We start from the raw sequence: 18,347 nt of genomic DNA, 5'->3' as shown, positions 1-18,347 counted from the left end.
GTGTGAAATTCAGCCGCATCACTAATCTTTTGTTTTGGTGTAGTGGTTAAGTGCACAGACTCTGAGCTGCTGCCATGTTGTAGGGCCTGTAAGACGAAGCTGTTCCACCAGGTTTTTGGTTGAGACAGCGGGCGTCCTATTCCACCCACTATTCTGTCAGTCAGTCTCCCTTGTGATGACATCATGCTTTATAGCCCGTTGAGGTGCCGAATCTGATCTTAACACCATCACTTCTTGGGCCAAAAACTACGTATTTTGTGGAATGTGTCCTTTCCATCGGTGATGCACCTTATTTAGCTTTATCGTTCTGCTGTTTTGGTTTTATTGTATCGTTTTCAAATTGACTTGTTGGTTTTTAGTGTCTCATCTAGGTTGTGATCCCCCCTGAGCCCGTTATGGGAAAGGGCGGAATATAAGTATTCTAAATAAAATAAATAAATGAATAAAACAAACTCTTATCTGGGAGAACCGGGTTTGATTCCCCACTCCTTCACTTACAGCTGCTGGAATGGCCTTGGGTCAGCCATCGCTCTCTCGCAGGAGTTGTCCTTGAAAAGGCAGCTGCTGGGAGAGCCCCCTCAGCCCCACCCACCTCACAGGGTGTCTGTTGTGGGGGGAAGAGATATAGGAGATTGTGAGCCACTCTGAGACTCTGATTCAGAGAGAAGGGCGGGGTATAAATCTGCAATCTTCTTCTTACCCTTTCCTCCACTTACAGCTGCTGGCATGGCTTTGGGTCAGCCATAGTAGAGGTTGTCCTTGAAAGGGCAGCTACTGTGAGAGCCCTCTCAGCCCCACCCACCTCACAGGGTGTCTGTTGTGGGGGGAGATGAAATAGGAGATTGTGAGCCACTCTGAGACTCTGATTCAGAGAGAAGGGCGGGGTATAAATCTGCAGTCGTCTTCTTCTTATGCAACACTCTCCCTCTAAGACTCAGCCCATCCTGAAGACGGCTCCACCCACTACGGGGGATGGCAGACGGTGCCTTAAAGACACACACACACACCTGCACAAAGTAACACCGTGAGACACGATCTTTTGGCTTGCTCTGCATCTCCAGCTCCCAAAGCGTTGCCAACGCGGACACTGGCAGCCACGCTCATGCCCTGGGGCAGCTGAGGAAGCAAAAAAGAGGCAGGGATTTATGGGGACGGGAGACAGAGACACAGACGAAAACAAAACCTACTTGTGTACATTCCAACACTAGGAAAATACAGTCAAGATGGCATATCTCCTTGAATGCGGCTGTTAACAGAACATTGTTTTAAAATGTGTTCTTGGTGGTATTTTAATCCAGACAGCCTGCTGAAGACTCCTGCAAAGATTTAACTCTATGGTATAGCAAAGATAAGGCCGTTCTGAACCACAGGCAGTACGGCTGTGAACATGTCAAAATGTTGGGAAAATGTAATGTAGACGATGGATAAGGAAAAGCTCTCGGTTTACGATGGGAGAGGGACGTGTCTGCTGCTGCCTCCCCTCACTGCTGCAGGAGGTGGCGGTGGCTACAAGCATAGACAAGCTTTGAAAAGGAGACTGGATAAAGACACGGAGCAGAAGTCCATCAGCGGCTATTAGTCACAAGCTACAGATGGAACACGTCTGAGGCAGAGGCTGAATGCTCTATATTCTTGGTGCTTGGGGGAGAGGGCAACAGTGGGAGGGCTGCAGGAGTTCGGGCTCCCTTGCGGATCTCCTGACGGCACCTGGGTTTTTGTCACCGTGTAGCATAGTGTGTTGGACCGGATGGGCCATTGGCCTGATCAGGGGTAGAATTCTAGCAGGAGCTTCTTTGCACATTAGGCCACAAACCCCTGATGTAGCCAATCCAAGAGCTTACAGAAATGAGCCTTGCGAGCTCTTGGAGGATTGGCTACATCAAGGGTGCGTGGCCTAATATGCAAAAGAGCTCCTGCTAGAATTCCACCCTTGGGCCTGATCCAACATGGCTTCTCTTAGGTTCTTTTGCTCTACCTCTAACCTGAACTTTAACAGAGCAGACCATAGAACAGGAGAGGAATACAGCCAAAACGGAAGACAACTGCCTGGGCAAGCTGAGCTCTTACCAGGTAGGCGACGGTGGCCAACTCGTAGATGATCGACTGGGCTCCCAATTCCACCACGCTAATCATGCCTGGGGCAGGGGAGGAGGCAAAAAAGGGGGGGGTTACACAGGAGCCATTCACACCCAAGCAAACACGCACATGCAGTGGATCGGAGGGGAAATAGTAGGAGGCCGTTTTGCACATATATGTCCCATTTCCAGATGACTGCACTTCTAGAGGGGACTCGCAAAGCGAATGATCCACCCAGGATTTAGCAGGCACAGACATCCAAATAGTAAGAGCCCACTGGGTTGTGAAGCATCGAGCAGTGAGTGTACAGGCATGAGTGAACTGGTCCCAAGTATCTCTGGGGTTAATAATCTGGTCACAAGGTTGACCAAGTGGGTCTCCCACACCTCTGCTTCATCCAAGCCTCTTGGGTGTTTTATGGCAAGGGCACACGTCAAGCTAAAGTGAATTGGAACGGGAGGCTCCCCCCACCTTCTCCACCCCCAGCCTTTTTGGCAAGAGTAAGAATTTAAGAGTGTTACCCATTGTGCTTCTCTGCGAGTCCCTGTACTCCTGGCCCAAAAGAGGTTAGCTCAGAACAGCGATTCATCCAGAGATGCCACAGGAAGCATCCTCCAAAGGGCTGGTCGTTCAGTTGCATCAGGCTACGTGACACATGCACTGCGTCAAAAGTTACCCGCAACAAGCGAAGGCCAGCTGGAAGTGGGCAGATCCAGAGCAGGGACTCGTACAGAGATAAGAGACAGCCTCTGCAGGAGGGTGTTATAAGCTCGGATGAGTTTTTTTAATCACATAATTAAATGCAGGGATACGTTCCACACCACCTTTTCTCTAGCTCTCATTGGGCACAGCAGAGGGAAGAAGACACAGCCTTTGCTTCCTTTAAGGCCTCACCTGACAGGAAGCTCCCGATTTCGAAGGTCCACCACTCTATACACATCATCAGCATGCTGGGGATGGCCAGGCGCATGAAGGAGCCCCATTCCTGCAAGCAGTCCAGCGTCCAGCCTGCACACACAGAAGGGCTTTGAAGAGGCTTCTACTAAGAGGCTTTCCCCGGTCAGCTTTGCAAAGCACGAGGCCCCGTTCTTTGCCAGGCTGGGATGCTGGAGCTCCCAAGAGGGAGGAAGAGCAGCACCCCTGGAGCTATCAGAACATCTGGGCCGGGTGTGCATTGGATAATCCTCCGTTTCTTTTAGCAGGGGTGGGTTTCAATATTACATTGGCAGCTGCCAAGTTTTTTGCTCAGTTGATTACGATTAAAAATTATTACATCTTTATAACAACATATATATTTAGTCTTAGCGTGACAATGTTCAGAGCCAAATAGAAAGAGAGAGAGAAAGGCAGGCAGGCGGGCAGACCGAAAGAAGGGGGGAGGAAGGGAAGCTGGGCAATACTGTCAAAGAGGCATTCTTGGGCCTGCAGTTCCCTTCTTTGGCCAGTCCTGAGTGGTGGCGCCCAAGATACATCCCTATCTAACCCTGAGACCGGGAAGAATACTGGCACAAGATCGCTGGAGCGCATCAAGGACAAACCAGTTCCAGGTATCGCTTTCACATTTTTCTTCCACCCTCTCTCTAGGGAGTTCAGGGCACTGTGTACGGATTCCACCCCCCCCCCTTCCCCTCTTCCAGTTCATCCTCACAAAAGCCCTGCAAAGTAGGCTAGCTAGGCCAAGGGAGAGTGGAAACGTGAACCCAGGTTGTGAATCCGAGTCAGACACTCTAAGCCACTGTCCCAAACTGGGACAAGGAAACAGAGAGCCTTTGCAGGCGAGGGGGTCAATGCACCTCCTTTCTCCCCTTCTCCCTTGGGTGGGGGGGGGAATGAAAAGGGTCAGGAGGAAACTGGCTAGCCAGCCAGCGCTGCCATCATTCTGCCCCGCCCTCTCCCGCAGCCACAAAAACCACCAAGCCCTCCTTACCTCCCCAGGTCTCCTTGTGGATCTTTTTCCACCACACGTAGAAGAAGAGGAGCAGCGCTTGAGTGTTCTGGGACAGCGTGTTGGCCCAGGCAGACCCACTACAAGAGGAGCCAGAAAGGACACAGAAAATTAACGCTGACTCCTTTGGATTTGGCTTTTGCATCGTCATCTCATGTGCAATTCTCTCCGCAAGCATGAGAGGTACCAGTTTAACTGTGTGTGGGGCGGGGGGGTGGCGGTGGGGAAAGAAATGAAGCTAAGCAGGACATGCAGAGATAAACCAAGAGAGAGTACAAGAATCGAATGCCATCATCCAGGAGAGATACTAGCAAGTGACAGAATCCACCATGCACTCCTCGCCAAGTCGTGCTCCTCAATGACATTTTCTGGCAAGTGTGGGAGGAAGACTGGATTCGCTTCCAGGCAGGGTCTTTTTTTGAGCAGGAATGCCGTTCCAGCTGGCTCGGCACCAGGGGGTGTGGCCTAATATGCAAATGAGTTCCTGCTGGGCTTTTCCTACAACAATAGCCCTGCTTCCAGGTAAACAAGTAGAGGCACGCAGTGTAAACACACAGAAGAACCAGGGGCGGGGTGCGCGTGAAGCAGGCTCTTTGAGCTCAGCGTTGCCCGCCCTAGCTGGCAGCAACATCCTAGCCCTTCCCTCCACCAAAATGCCAACTGCGAGTCTAGGCAAATGGGGTCTGAGCTTGCTGAGACTGGGTGGAGAAAAGATCTCGGGGTCGTAGTGGACAGCTCAACGAAAATGTCCACCCAGTGTGCTGCAGCAGTGGAAAAAAAGGCAAACTCTATGCTGGGGACTAAGAGGAAATATAAAATGGCCAACATTGTAATGCCTCTATATAGATCAATGGTGTGGCCCCATTTGAAATACTGTGTGCAGTTCTGGTCACCATATCTCCAAAAGGACACTGCGGAGCTGGGAAAAGTTCAGAGGCAGACAACCAAGAGGATTGGGGGTTGGTGCACCTTCCCAATGAGGAAAGGATGAGGAGTCTGGGACTTTGCTGTTTAGAAAAGAGGCAACTAAGAAGGGACAGGATAGAGCACGGCTGTCAAATTCATTTGTTATGAGTGCCAGACCTGACATAAATGAGACCTTGTTGGGCCAGGTTATGTGCGTCATAAAATGTCATGCCAGGAAGCAGAGATACACTTCATAAAGGACCCAGAAGTGCTTTCTTTTTTTCTTTTTTAAAAAAGTGCTTTCTTTGTATCCCTCCTGTAGGATCAAGGGAACAGGGCAAAGGAAGCTCTGGCTCTTTCCCTCAATCCCCAGGAGATATGGAGGGGATGGAGCCTCAGCCAATAGAAGAAAGAGAGGCTTGACTCAGTAGCTCTGCTGTGCAATTGAGAGAGGCTGGCAAAGCAAGCTCTCCCTCCCTCACTTCCTCCCCAAGTGAGGAGCCTCAGCCAATGGAGAAAATAGAGGCTTTGTTCTGTAGCTCCTGTGTGATTGAGCAAGCCTGGCAAAGTAAGCTGTGATTCAGAAGGAAGCAAGAGAGAGAGAGAGAGAGAGAGAAGCAGACTTGCTCAGGGCCTGATCTGGCCCCCGGGCCACATGTTTGACACCCCCTGGACAGAGATTTATGCAGTTCTGTATAGGGTGCAGACAGAAAGAACTTACTCTAGATCTCAATAGCATCCAATGAAGCATATGGGCAATAGATTCACGATGAACAAAAGGAACATCGAAAAAGCTGCACAGGTCTGGCCGACGAATTCCAGGAGAATGCCCTGGCCGCTTTCCTCCAAGCTCAATCAGGAGAAGAAATTAAAGGAAACCCTTCTACTCACATCACGCCCAGCTTGAAGGTGTAAAGGAAGATCACATTCATGATCACGTTCAAGATGTTGGCTGCCACTCCCGTCACCACCTGGGGCAGGAGGATCGCCTGGGATAGGGAAGACAAAGGGGAAACATCCGCCAAGTGACACAGCCCGGAGGGGAGGCCACACCACATCGCCTGTGACCTGGGCAGAGAGCCGATTCTACATGGCCACCTGTCAGGACCCCCCTGGTACTCAGTAAATAGACTTCCAGTTCTTGTAAAGTTCCATTTATTATAGAATCCACGTAAGTACACTCAGACAGGCATTCTGAGTTAGATCTGGGGGTAGGCAGAGGGACCAGGGGTAATATAGGGTTTAGGAGATGCATGGTAGAACGCTACAGTTACAGTATCCTTCGTGCAGGAAAATCTCTTTCCTCTCAGAGGAGGCTGCCCATCATGTCTCTGCATGAGTCACAGCTCAGTAGCTCATGCAGAGACACAGAGGTGCAGTCCTCCTAAAGCAACAATGCACACTCTGTAAGACGTTAGCCTTTTTGATTGGAGGAGTGAAACATGCCTTCAAGGTGCGCCTTGTCTACTGAATTCTCAGAAATGTTTCCCTTGTTCCTGGCTGGGATTTGTCTCTCAGCCAAGCTGAACGCCCGCTTCTCTTACAGAAAGGTTGCTGCTTGTCAGCCTCTCACGGCTGACTCATCAGCACTTACCTAACTGTGAATAATTTAAAGCCTGAGACTTCCACTGACAGGTCCCTTGTCTGATGCCCCCCCCCAAATGCTAGTTCAGGTAGGCTTCCCACCCCCAAACCCCTCAGCAACAGCACCCTGCAAGAGAAGATGGGAGACCTTACCTGGCTTTGCAGGTATCTGGTCTGCAGCTGATAGATGAACGCTGCCTGCCAAAGAGCAAACTTAAGTAAGGACATAAGAGAAGCCATGTTGGCCAATCCAGTTCAACACCCTGCGTCACACAGTGGCCAAAACACCGGTGCTATCAGGTGACCCACCAGCGGGGCTACCTACCTCACAAAGGGCTTGTTGCGGGGGGGGGGGGGGAGGAGGAGAAGAAGAAGAGATTGGATTTATACCCTGCCCTTCTCGTGGAGTCTCAGAGAGGCTTACAATTTTCTTCCCTTCCTCTCCCCACAACAGACACCCTGTGAGGTAGGTGGGGCTGAAAGAGGTCTGAGAGAAAACTGTGATTGACCCAACTGAGCAGCTATTCATAACATATGCGATCTATCAAATTGTCTAGTTACATTGATTTGGTTTTAACTGTTGTTTCATATTGTTTTTAGAACGTTGTGATCCGCCCTGAGCCCATTTGGGGAAAGGAAAGAATAGAAACTGCCTAAATAAATAAATAAAATAAGGCCACCCAGCTGGCTTGATGTAGAGGAGTGGGAAATCAAACCTGGTTCTCCAGATTATTGTCCACCTCCCTCAAGCAAATTACACCAAACTGCTACACCCAAGCCGCTTTGAGACTCCTTAGGGCACAGAAAAGATCGGATACAATAACCTACTCTTCTTCAGCAAAACACAGGCAATTTAAAATGGCGTACACAGCAGTTTCTCCTTTCCAGGACTCAAAGCTATTTGGGACACCGTCAAAACACCAGATGCCAGCAAATGTCTCTTCCAGGACTTTACTGAGCAGTCAAGTTCAAAACCCCAAAAACCGAGGGGCTGGTGGACGAAGAGAACTTACCGGAAGAGCAGGAATAAATATCACGACGTAAATCTGAGTTAGCCTGCAAGACAACAGAACAGAAATTTTATTTGCCGGCTGAGTCAGGCCTGAATCAAAGAGCCCATCAAGCCCAGCAGACTGTCTAGCCTGGAGACAGCCGGATGCCTTTGAAAGGTCACTAGGAGATCAGAAACAGGAGGGTCACCCTCCCGTCGTCCATCCCACACAGACGGTACTCAGAGGTAGACTGCTCTCGCATAAGGAGGTTCTATCTTAGCTGACAAAAGCCTCTTGGCCCAGTCTCCCAGCCGAAGACTGTTCTTCATCAAGAAGTCAGGAAATGGCCCATTTTCTCTCTTCCCACCTGAAGGAAGCTGTGGACTCTGAGGAGGGGTTTGAGGGGTCTATACAGATGCCATTCCAGACTGGGAAGCAGACAGGGAGAGAAGGCCTGAAGGCAGGGAATAGGTGAAAAGAGAAAAGGGGGCTGAGGATAAGGGAGAAGCAGGGCTTTTTTTTTGGTAGCAGGAACTCCTTTGCATATTAGCCCCCCCCCCCCCCGATGTAGCCAATCCTCCAAGAGCTTACAGGGCTCTTAGTACAAGGCCTACTGTAAGCTCTTAGAGGACTGGCTACCTCAGGGGTGTGTGGCCTAATACGCAAAGGAGCTCCTGCTACCAAAAAATGCCCTGGAGAAGGGTACCGACTGGGTCACGTGAGGCGCAATCTCAACATTCGTTTGTTGAAAATGGAACAAGTTTCTAGTTGTTCCGATTACAAGGATAGCTTTGGAAGGGAACAAGCGGTGCCTGATGAAATGCCAACAATTGGGGAGGGAGAGCAGACCGGTGGTCTCGAACACGGCCTTCTGTTCTGAGAATCCAAAATCAACTCAACAAAGTTGTTTAATCCAGAGAAGGCCGTATAACTCTGGTTTCACAGCCCGGAATCTGCATTTTTTTTTTTTTTTACATTTCCTCACTTCTCTGCATTCAGACCGCCTCATAGGGACTAGGAACTTGAAAGCGACTCAGAAAGCGAGAGGAAACCAGCACAAAGCATGCAGAGAAGGGGAGGGGGCTTCATTTCCGCTGACTCTGCCAAGGGCCAAATCCACTGTCCCCAAGACTCTGGACACCCTCTGAGGGGCAAGGGCTGACCTGGAGACTTCGGGGTCCTGCCCGAGGAGCAGCAAGATGCGCTCCGTGTTGATGAAGACGGCCCAGCAAGGGAAGCAGAAGAGGAGCAGGATGAGGATGCCCCGCTGGAGGATGGTCCCCACCCGCTTGACGTTGCGGCTCCCGTAGGTCTGAGCAGAACGGAAACACAGAGTCAGGCTTTCTGCACGGGTCAGCCGCGAAGCTGCCTGGCACTCCAAGAGGGGGAATCAAAGGCTGGACTTGGGGGAAAAATTCATCTCGGCATCCTGCCCAGTGCCTTCCATCAGCTGGGATACCTGGGCCTCTGGGTACGCACAGAGTGCTGCCAGTCCTCCAACCCCAGCAACCCACAGAGATGCAGGCAGCCCATCCCCACCTTCAGGCCCCAATATGTAAACAAGGCCTTTGAATAACCACAGCTTAAAGGTAAAGGTACTCCTATGCAAGCATCAGTCGTTTCCGACTCAGGGGTGACGTTGCTTTCACGTTTTCACGGCAGACTTTTAATAGGGTGGTTTGCCATTGCCTTCCCCAGTCCTCTACACTTTCCCCACAGCAAGCTGGGTACTCATTTTACCGACCTCGGAAGGATGGAAGGCTGAGTCAACCTTGAGCCGGCCACCTGAACCCAGCTTCCGCCGGGATCAAACTCAGGTCGTGAGCAGAGCTTGAACTGCAGTACTGCAGCTTTACCACTCTGCGCCATGGGGCTCTTAATCACAGCTTAAAGGTAAAGGTAGTCCCCTGTGCAAGCACCAGTCATTTCCGACTCTGGGGTGACGTCACATCACGACGTTTTCATGGCAGACTTTTTACGGGGTGGTTTGCCATCGCCTTCCCCAGCCATCTACGCTTTCCCCCCAGCAAGCTGGATACTCATCTTACCGGCCTTGGAAGGATGGAAGGCTGAGTCAACCTTGAGCCAGCTACCTGAACCCAGCTTCCACTGGGATCGAACTCAGGTCGTGAGCAAAGCTTGGACTGCAATACTGCAGCTTTACCACTCTGCGCCACAGAGCTCTTAATCGCAGCTGAGCTGCAACTAACAGACCCAGCGCAGTTCAGCACCTCATCCTGTCTCCCCCCGCACCCACAACCCTGCAGCCAAAGATATAAAGCCCACAGTACCTGTGACATGAGGGTGTCGCAAACCGATGCCAGCCCGGTGCCAACTGAAATCCCAATCACATTGATCACCTAGAAGGACGGGCGGCCAGAGAGAGGAAGCCAGGGGTTAAGGACCGGAAAAATGACTTCCTGGGACTCTTGGGAGATTGCCTCGTGAGACCTCGGGAAGAGTTGAGCTAGAGGGGCTGTAGGATGCAGCCCCTCCCCCCAAAGGTGGTACCCCCTTCTTAGCCCCCAAGCCCCACTTCTAGCTGGCAACTGAAGAAACCTGGCGGAAAAAGCTTTTGGGAGGATTCCTGTCCAACCCGGTTGTCTTCACTGAAAACCTATTTGCTGCACCAGAAGCAACTAGATAAGGGCCCCAGGCCAAGGCATACTCAGTCCTCTTTCAGTGGGCTTGGAAATGCCGTCATCTGGAAGTCCACCAAAGCCCTAGCTTAAGCATCTTCTAGCAGCGACTGAACTGGGCCAAATGCTCGGCGACACACGCTTCTTGACAGCAGCAGGTTGTTCCAGTCGCGTGTTTAACACTGACATGTGGCTCGGGGGTACAGCATGTGCTTGGTAAGCAGAAGGTCCCAGGCTCAATCCCCGGCATCTCCAACTAAAAAGGGTTCAGGCAAGTAGGCGTGAAAAACCTCAGCTGGAGACCCTGGAGAGCCGCTGCCAGTCTGAGTAGACAATACTGACTTTGATGGACCGACGGTCTGATTCAGTATAAGGCAGCTTCATATGTTCATGTTCATGCTTAAAAATTAGCACGCTTGCAATGTTTTGTTTGTTTATCTCTGACAGCTGACACATCTTGCTCTGAATCTCTGCATCAGAATCTGGAAATAATGTCTGTGCTGTAGCAATCTTGAGTATGCTGTTCAGGTGTTGTTCAGGCGTTTACCTGTAAGTTGCAAACCTACTTTTGATTTACGGACATTCATTACAGAAATCTGTTTGAGCCTAAGACCTGGAAGAAAACATGAAATGGTTGGGCATTGCAAGCTTTTGTACATAAGTTGCTTCATGGGCTGGTCAGCCAATGGAGAAAATGAAGGCTTTGCTCTGTAGCTCAATTGAACAAGCCTGGCAAAGCAAGCTATGATGCAAAAGGAAGCAAGAGAGGGAAAGGAAGCAGACAATAGTGAGTTGCTCACGGGCCAGACAGGAGCCTTCCAAGGGCCTCTCTGGCCCACGGGCTGCATGTTTGACACCCCTGTCCTACAACATAAGTTCACATGACGGCCCAGAATGCTCACAAACATTCTTAACTGCAAACAGTAAGTCACAGCATGTATGAAAACCGCAAATAGTAGGCTGCAGCTATTCCTCTCCAGGAAGGCCAATTTGGACAAAGCTCACACAGGCCTCAGATTCCGTGGGAGCTCACAAGAGCGCAGCTCCTGAACCTTTCTGAGAGTTCCACCTCCACCTTTTGAAAGCTCCACCTCCTTGTCCATTGCATAATATGTACAGCTGCATAACAATCCCTGGATGAGCTCTACCACCTACTTTTCTACGAAATGACCCCTGCTCACACATTTGAAACGACCAAAAATTTGAGAGAGGTGGGCTTACTGAGGGCAGGGAACTAAAAACGTGCAGAAAAAAATCCCACACAGGGCCACGAAAGGCTCGGCGGAGGCTTCAGAAGATGTCAGAGAGCCATGGCAGCAAACAGAGACGGCAAGGACTGAATTAGAATCATACATGTTAATCCAAAACCATCATCCCAACTCCTCGGCATGTTTTCTATTTCTAAAGACTGCCGGGCACCCTGACTCGATGGGAGCGCACAGCGATGACATTCTCAGATTCAAACCATAACATTTTTAAAGGCGGCAATTCTATACCTACCGAGACGGCGAGGGTCACGGAATCCAGTTCGGCTTTCCCCAGGTGGCCGCAGAAGATGGAGCTCACCACGCTGATCAGGAAGCCCAAAAGCTGAGCCACAAACTGCAGGAGAGAAGCAGGGGGAATTCTAGGCTGAGGCAAGTCCCGGGGGGGGGGGGAGCACGGGCCAGCTCAGAAAGGGCTGCAGCAGCTCCGTGCTCCCTCTAAGCTGTGGAGTCTTGTGAGCAAAAATTCTGCTCGGTGAGCAACTGGCAATAAAAGCGGAGAGCTACTGCATACGTTAGTTTGCTCTGGAGCCTTTTTTCCTGAGCTGAGGCAAAAATGTGTGAGCCGGAGGCTAAAAATCGGTGAGCTCGCTCACCTTAACTCAGCTTAGAGGGAACACCGGTGGCCACGTGCAGTCGTGAATTTCCCCAGGACTCGTTTGCCACAAGCAGGGAGCAACCTGCAGTGGGAGAAACGTGGCAGCCCACGTGCCACAGCAGACCCACACAACAGCCTGAGGAGGGCCGCAGGCAGGCCTCAGACTGAGCCAGGAGCTTGGCTCCTGAACCTCCAGCACTCCTTGCCCCCCCTCCTCCCCAGCTACCTTTCTTGTCTGCAAAACTATCAATCCCTGGCTTTTTAAAGGACTTGAACAAAGCAGGAGTCAAGTGGCCCCTTTAAGACCAACCAAGTTTTATTTAATAATAATAATAATAAACTTTTATTTATATCCCGCCCTTCCCGCCGGAGCAGACTCAGGGCGGCTAACATTTAGAACGTAAGCTTTCGTGGGCTCTCTAAGCACACTTCATCAGAGGAGGGGAATCAGGTATTGCGGGCTGAAATACAAGCAGTCTGTGGATTAAGTATGCAGACCGATCACGTGGTAAACCAGTGCGGCTAGGCCGTTTGGTCTGGATAGCCATAAAAGGTAATAAAGCCCTCTGCCAATTGGTGTTTCTTTACATCTAGGTGAATCGCAAAAGGATGTGTATTTCCTAGTTGTAGTCCACCTAAGTGTGGTGAGACTTGAGGCGCTTGAGTGTAACGCTAGAGGCTACAGGGACCAGACCACCAGCTCGGCTGCTCCCTTACCGAAAACTGCCCTTTGCTTACAAGATGGAGACTTCCTCTGACGGCTTGGTGGTGGGACAAAACTGGCAGGGCAAAATGGGGGGCAACTGAGGATATGCTAACGCAGCATTTCCAGCGCAACCTGGAAGCGACATCATCAACGCTCAACCATTCTCCCCGTGACTAAACCACAGAGTTTTGGGTGACTGCTCGAGCATCACCCTAGCACCATGCTGTCACTTCTGGGTCACGCCATAAGTGATGCCATGGTGTCACTGCAATGCCAAAAAATAACTCTCTGCCCACTCAATCCCCCATTGGTTGCCAAATCCGAACGTATAATATGGAAACATGCAACGACGCAGGGCTATACCTGCAGTTAGAGAGTCTCTTTACGTGTCACACACTTTTCTTGGAGAGGGACGGTGGCTCAGTGGTAGAGCATCTGCTTGGGAAGCAGAAGGTCCCAGGTTCAATCCCCGGCATCTCCAAAAAAAGGGTCCAGGCAAATAGGTGTGAAAAACCTCAGCTTGAGACCCCGGAGAGCCGCTGCCAGTCTGAGAAGACAATACTGACTTTGATGGACCAAGGGTCTGATTCAGTATAAGGCAGCTTCATATGTTCTTGTTTGTTGCTTCAGACCAACACGGCTGGTCCACCTGGATCTTTTTAAAGGACTGGTAGTGAGGGAGGGTGTGCGGCCAGCCAGCCACTACAGCTATAGCCATGCCCCCAGCAGCCCTCATTAAGGCCAGGAGAAGCCGGAATTGCCCTTTCCCCGCCATTGCCCAGGAGAGTTGAAAGGAGTGTGGCATGTGAAATGAGCTGAGATATGATAATGATTTTATTTGATTCTATTTTTAGCCCGCCCTTCCCGTAGGACAGGCTCGGGGGGGGGGGGGGTTACGTCATAAAAACAATCCACAATAAAAACAATCCAAGACCAATTTAAATATATAACATCTAAAACTACAGAATGACAATAGACTAAGATGGCAGGTTCTGCCTCACATACATGGCCTATCGTCCAGATCCAGCAGATCTTATAGCACTGGGATGGAATGAAGCGGGGAGGCCGGTAACAAGTGACGTCCACTGTCTCAGTTGAAAGCCTGGTGAATTTTTCTACAAAATGACCTCTGACCACAGGGACACAAGTCTCCACGCTGCTTTTTCCACCCTGGCTAAGAGATTCACCTGCTCAAATGTCTTCTGACTGCAGGGAACCCACAAGGGCTGCAAAACTTCGGGCTGTAGCTCTGGGCTAAATGTCCTGTTATCTCCCTGCATGTGGAAAGCCAGCACCTCAGGGCGATTACATACCCGGTGTTAAACCAATGACAGTTTTGCACCAAGTTAATGCAAGTTCTGTGCCCCAGGAAAAGGATTTCCACCACAAGCATACAATTGTGCAGATTTCCCTACAGTCTCTTATTTTGCATAATCCTGCCGTTTCCTGCCTTAATTATTCTGTTTTTGCAAATCTTGGAAGTGAATAAAGGGCGATACCCTGGGCTTTGAGTCATCTTGTCCTGAAAACTTTATTCAAGAAGAAGACTGCAGATGACACCCCGCCCTTCTCTCTGAATCAGAGACTCAGAGCGGTTTACAATCTCCTTTACCTTCCTCCCTCACAACAGACACCCTGTGAGGTGGGTGGGGCTGGAGAGGGCTCTCACAGCAGCTGCCCTTTCAAGGACAACCTCTGCCAGAGCTATGGCTGACCCAAGGCCATCCCAGCAGCTGCAAGTGGAGGAGTGGGGAATCAAACCCGGTTCTCCCAGATAAGAGTCCGCACACTTAGCCACTACACCAAACTGGCTCAGCCACCCTTTTTGACACCCTTGCTTGCACTTTCAAGCAGGTCGCTCACGACCAGGTCTGGACTCTTGCTCTTAAAAAACCAAAAATACGTTCTCCAAAAACTGAACTCCAGGCCCAAACTCTCACCAGCGTTCCCTACAGGACTCCCAATTAAGACAAGGCCATTTTCCTCCGGCAAAAATATTTTGACATAAGGGAACCCATTTAGAGATGCCCACCCCCCTACAGTCCAAGGTCCAGCAAAGAACTTCTTGAGCATGTTTTTTTTTTCCCCTGCACGGTTTTATTTGGCTCCCTGACGAACTTTCCAACAGGAATAATCTCAGGAAGACATCCAAGATAACGGGACAGGTGCCAACAGGCAGAGAATGTACAATTCCCCCTCCAAAGGCTTATGAATCATCCCACCCCACCCTAGGCAAGTGACCTTTCACCATAACAAAGATCCCAGGGGGAGGGGGAAATCTATAGAAGAGGCATCACACCCATGTGAGAACAAGTGAGGATTTGCTTTGGGCACAACTTCCCAAGTGCTGGTTGTTTTTTTTTTTTTTTAAATGCAGCTTCCGTAAGCAAAGCCCCCGCAAAAACAATTGCCCCATTCTTAACAAGCAACCATGTGGGCGCATGCAAGAAAGCTCACGCAGAAACATGTGAAGCTGCCCGCCCCCCCCCCCCCGCCAACTTCCGGCTTGGGCCAAAAGGCCATCTAGAGCAGACTGTTATCTGCTTTGAGAAAAAACACTCTGACGCTGCCAGCAGGAGTCTAGGATTTCAGTGGGAGACGCTGGGCACCCGGATGTGAGACTTCACACCTCTGCGACGTGCGCTCTGTCACTGAACGAAGTAGGAGTCGAGTTGTGGAATTCACTGCCACAGGAGGTGATGGCGGCCACAAGCATAGCCACCTTCAAGAGGAGGTTAGATAAAAATATGGAGCAGAGGTCCATCAGTGGCTATTAGCCACTCTGTGTGTGTGTGTGTGTGTGTGTGTGTGTGTGTGTGTGTATATATATATATTTGGCCGCTGTGTGACACAGAATGTTAGACTGGATGGGCCATTGGCCTGATCTAACATGGCTTCTCTTATGTTCTTATGTAGCACCTTTAAGACCAACCAAGTTTTATTCAGAATGTCAGCTTTTGTGTGCTAGAAGCACACTTCATCAGACAACAGGATGGAATGGCGAGCAGTCCTTAATATAGAGAAAGTGGGCAGTGAGTTAGTACGCAAAATCATGGAAATGCTTGCTAGCAGATTAAAAGAATCCCAATTTGATCGGTGACTGTTCGTTTACGTTAGCTGGGTTGCATCAACAAGGGGGCAAACCCCAAATTGCAATCCTTTAAATCTGCTAACAAGCATTTCCATGATTTTGCATACTAGCTCACTTTCTCTATATTTCGGACTGCTTGCCATCCCATCCTATTGTCTGACGTACTTCTAGCACACAAAAGCTGACATTATGAATAAACCTTTGTTGGTCTTAAAGGTGCCACTTGACTCCTACTTTGTTCCATCGCATCAGACCAACACGGCTGCCCGCTTGGCTCCGCCCACTGAGTTACGGCCCCAGCTCCTGGCATCGTACCACAGAATGCTGGACTACGGCCTGGGAGACTTGGGTTCAAATCTGATGCATGTAAATGTCCCTGATGAAACAAGTTCCCACCCTCCTTGCCCCCCACATTGTACCACGGGAAGGTGGGAAGGTGCCGGCTGCCCTCCCATTGCGGTGCCCCCTAGTGTCTCATGGTGCAGTGCCCCCTAGTGTCTCATGGTGCAGTGCCCCCTAGTGTCTCATGGTGCAGTGCCCCCTACTATATCACGGGGAGGCAGAAAAGAGGAACAGGCCCACCGAGGTGCATCTCAGGGCTTCCATTTGGAGGGGTGGAACCCGACACCACGGGCAGGCGAGGCTGCAACCAGGCTCCTTGGCACCCCTCCACACCTAGAGTCGAGAAGGAGGAGGAGATTGAATTTATACCCCGCCCTTCACTCAGAGTGGCCTACAAGCTCCTTCCCTTCCTTCCCCCACAACAGCCACCCTGCGAGGTTGGTGGGGCTCAGAGAGCTCTGAGAGAACCGTGACTGACCCAAGGTCGCCCGGCAGGCGTCATGTGGAGGGGTGGGGAATCAAATTCGGTGCTCCAGATCAGAGTCCACCACTCTTAGCCACTGCAGCTCTCAGGCTGCCTCGGTGTGCCAAGTGGACAAGCCAGCCCTAGTCCTAATGCTTGACTGGTAGACAAGTGTTGAATTAGACAGGGTGGAGGGGAGAACTACACAAGGACAATACCTGGTGTAATTGGGGCCTCCTCCATGAAGCTGACCAGGTGATCTGGGGCCACTCTCTGTCTCCAGCGTGGTGTGGTGGTTAAGTACCTCTAATCTGGAGAAATGGGGGTAGGTGGGTTGATTTCCCCCCTCCTCTTCCACATGCAGCCAGCTGAGTGACCTTGGGCCAGTCATGGTTCTCTCAGAACTCTCTCAGCCCCCACCTCCCTCACAAGGGGCCCGTGGTGGGGAGAGGAAGGGAAGGCGATCGTAAGTCGCTCTGAGACTCCTGAAGGTAGAGAAAAGCAGGGTATAAAGCCAGCTCTTCTTCTCTCACCCTAACCTACCTCACGAGAACAAGGATTCAGTCCAGTGGCGCTTTTAAGACCAACAAAGTTTAATTCTGGGTAGAAGCTTTCGTGTGCAATCTGGAGAAGCGTGCGTGCACACAAAAGCTTATACCCAGAATTAAACTGTTGTTGGTCTCAAAGGAGAAGATTGCAGATTTATACCCTGCCCTTCTCTCTGAATCAGAGACTCACAGCGGGCTTACAATCTCCTGTATCTTCCTCCCCCCACAACAGGCACCCTGTGAGGTGGGTGGGGCTGAGAGGGCTCTCCCAGCAGCTGCCCTTTCAAGGACGACTCTGCGAGAGCTATGGCTGACCTAAGGCCATTCCAACAGCTGCAAGTGGAGCAGCGGGGAATCAAACCCGGTTCTCCCAGATAAGGGTCCGCACACTGCACCAAACTGGCTCACATTTTCTTCTGTTGCTTCAGACCAACACAGCAACCCATCTGAATCTACCTTGCAAGGTTAAGGTGAGAATAAAATGGGGAGAAGACAGACAGACCTCTCTACACTGCTCCGAACATCCTGGAAGGGTAGAGCAGAAAAATGTAACTGATGTCAGACAGAAGCCTGCAAGATCTCTGGGTCCAGGAAACTGCCCTGCGAAGTTTCAAGCAGCATGGCAAACTTCTGACCCCCCCCCCCCCCGGGTTGGATGCTCAGGGTGGAACAATGAACAACAGAGCTTCTAAGGGCTTGGGGGTATTCTTGTACTTCTAATAGCAGACACAGAGCTGTCTGTTGGGCAGCACATGAGACCAGACCTTCCCAGATTTGAAGAGGATCACAACCTTGTGGGGGTTTTTTTCCTGTTCCAAACCTCTATAAAACTAGAAATATTCACAGATTGGAGAGGCTGTTTGGGGCAGTCCTGAATTTCCCAAAGTTTGAAGCCCAGCTGGGGATGGGGAAGGGTGGGGGCTGCAGCACATCAATTGGTTTGATGCGGCTGCATCAAAACCCAAAAAGCATTTTCCATCTGGGGGGAAGGCAATCCTGCTACCACAGAGGCTGACCCCCTATTGGGATCCGAAAGCAGCACGAATGGGGTCGCGGCCAACCAAGTCCATATTGAAGGCACTCCCCAGGTGTCCAGAGAAATGGGACTTTGTAGACAAACCGAAAGAAGGAGGGGTTAAAAATCAGCCTAGCGAGGACTGAGGATGCTCTAGAAGTTAAGAACAGTTGAGAA

At 50.7% G+C, this 18,347-nt stretch overlaps 1 protein-coding gene across 1 annotated transcript in view; it reads right to left on the bottom strand.

Moving 5' to 3' along the window:
• Window positions 1–18,347, bottom strand: part of LOC132586844 (multidrug and toxin extrusion protein 2-like) — a 37,799-nt gene that overhangs the window by 14,296 nt on the left and 5,156 nt on the right. The window contains exons 2-11 of the mRNA XM_060258977.1: window positions 11,643–11,744; window positions 9,795–9,863; window positions 8,667–8,815; window positions 7,525–7,567; window positions 6,665–6,709; window positions 5,819–5,916; window positions 4,004–4,101; window positions 2,971–3,084; window positions 2,068–2,135; window positions 1,008–1,116 (exon numbers count right to left, since the gene is read on the bottom strand). Of these exons, the coding sequence (XP_060114960.1) occupies window positions 1,008–1,116; window positions 2,068–2,135; window positions 2,971–3,084; window positions 4,004–4,101; window positions 5,819–5,916; window positions 6,665–6,709; window positions 7,525–7,567; window positions 8,667–8,815; window positions 9,795–9,863; window positions 11,643–11,744 (895 nt within the window). The remainder of the gene's footprint in view (window positions 1–1,007; window positions 1,117–2,067; window positions 2,136–2,970; window positions 3,085–4,003; window positions 4,102–5,818; window positions 5,917–6,664; window positions 6,710–7,524; window positions 7,568–8,666; window positions 8,816–9,794; window positions 9,864–11,642; window positions 11,745–18,347) is intronic.

The sequence above is a fragment of the Heteronotia binoei genome, chromosome 18 (assembly GCF_032191835.1).
Source record: "Heteronotia binoei isolate CCM8104 ecotype False Entrance Well chromosome 18, APGP_CSIRO_Hbin_v1, whole genome shotgun sequence".
Lineage (NCBI taxonomy): Eukaryota > Metazoa > Chordata > Lepidosauria > Squamata > Gekkonidae > Heteronotia > Heteronotia binoei.
This window is presented reverse-complemented; position numbering and strand designations above follow the sequence as displayed.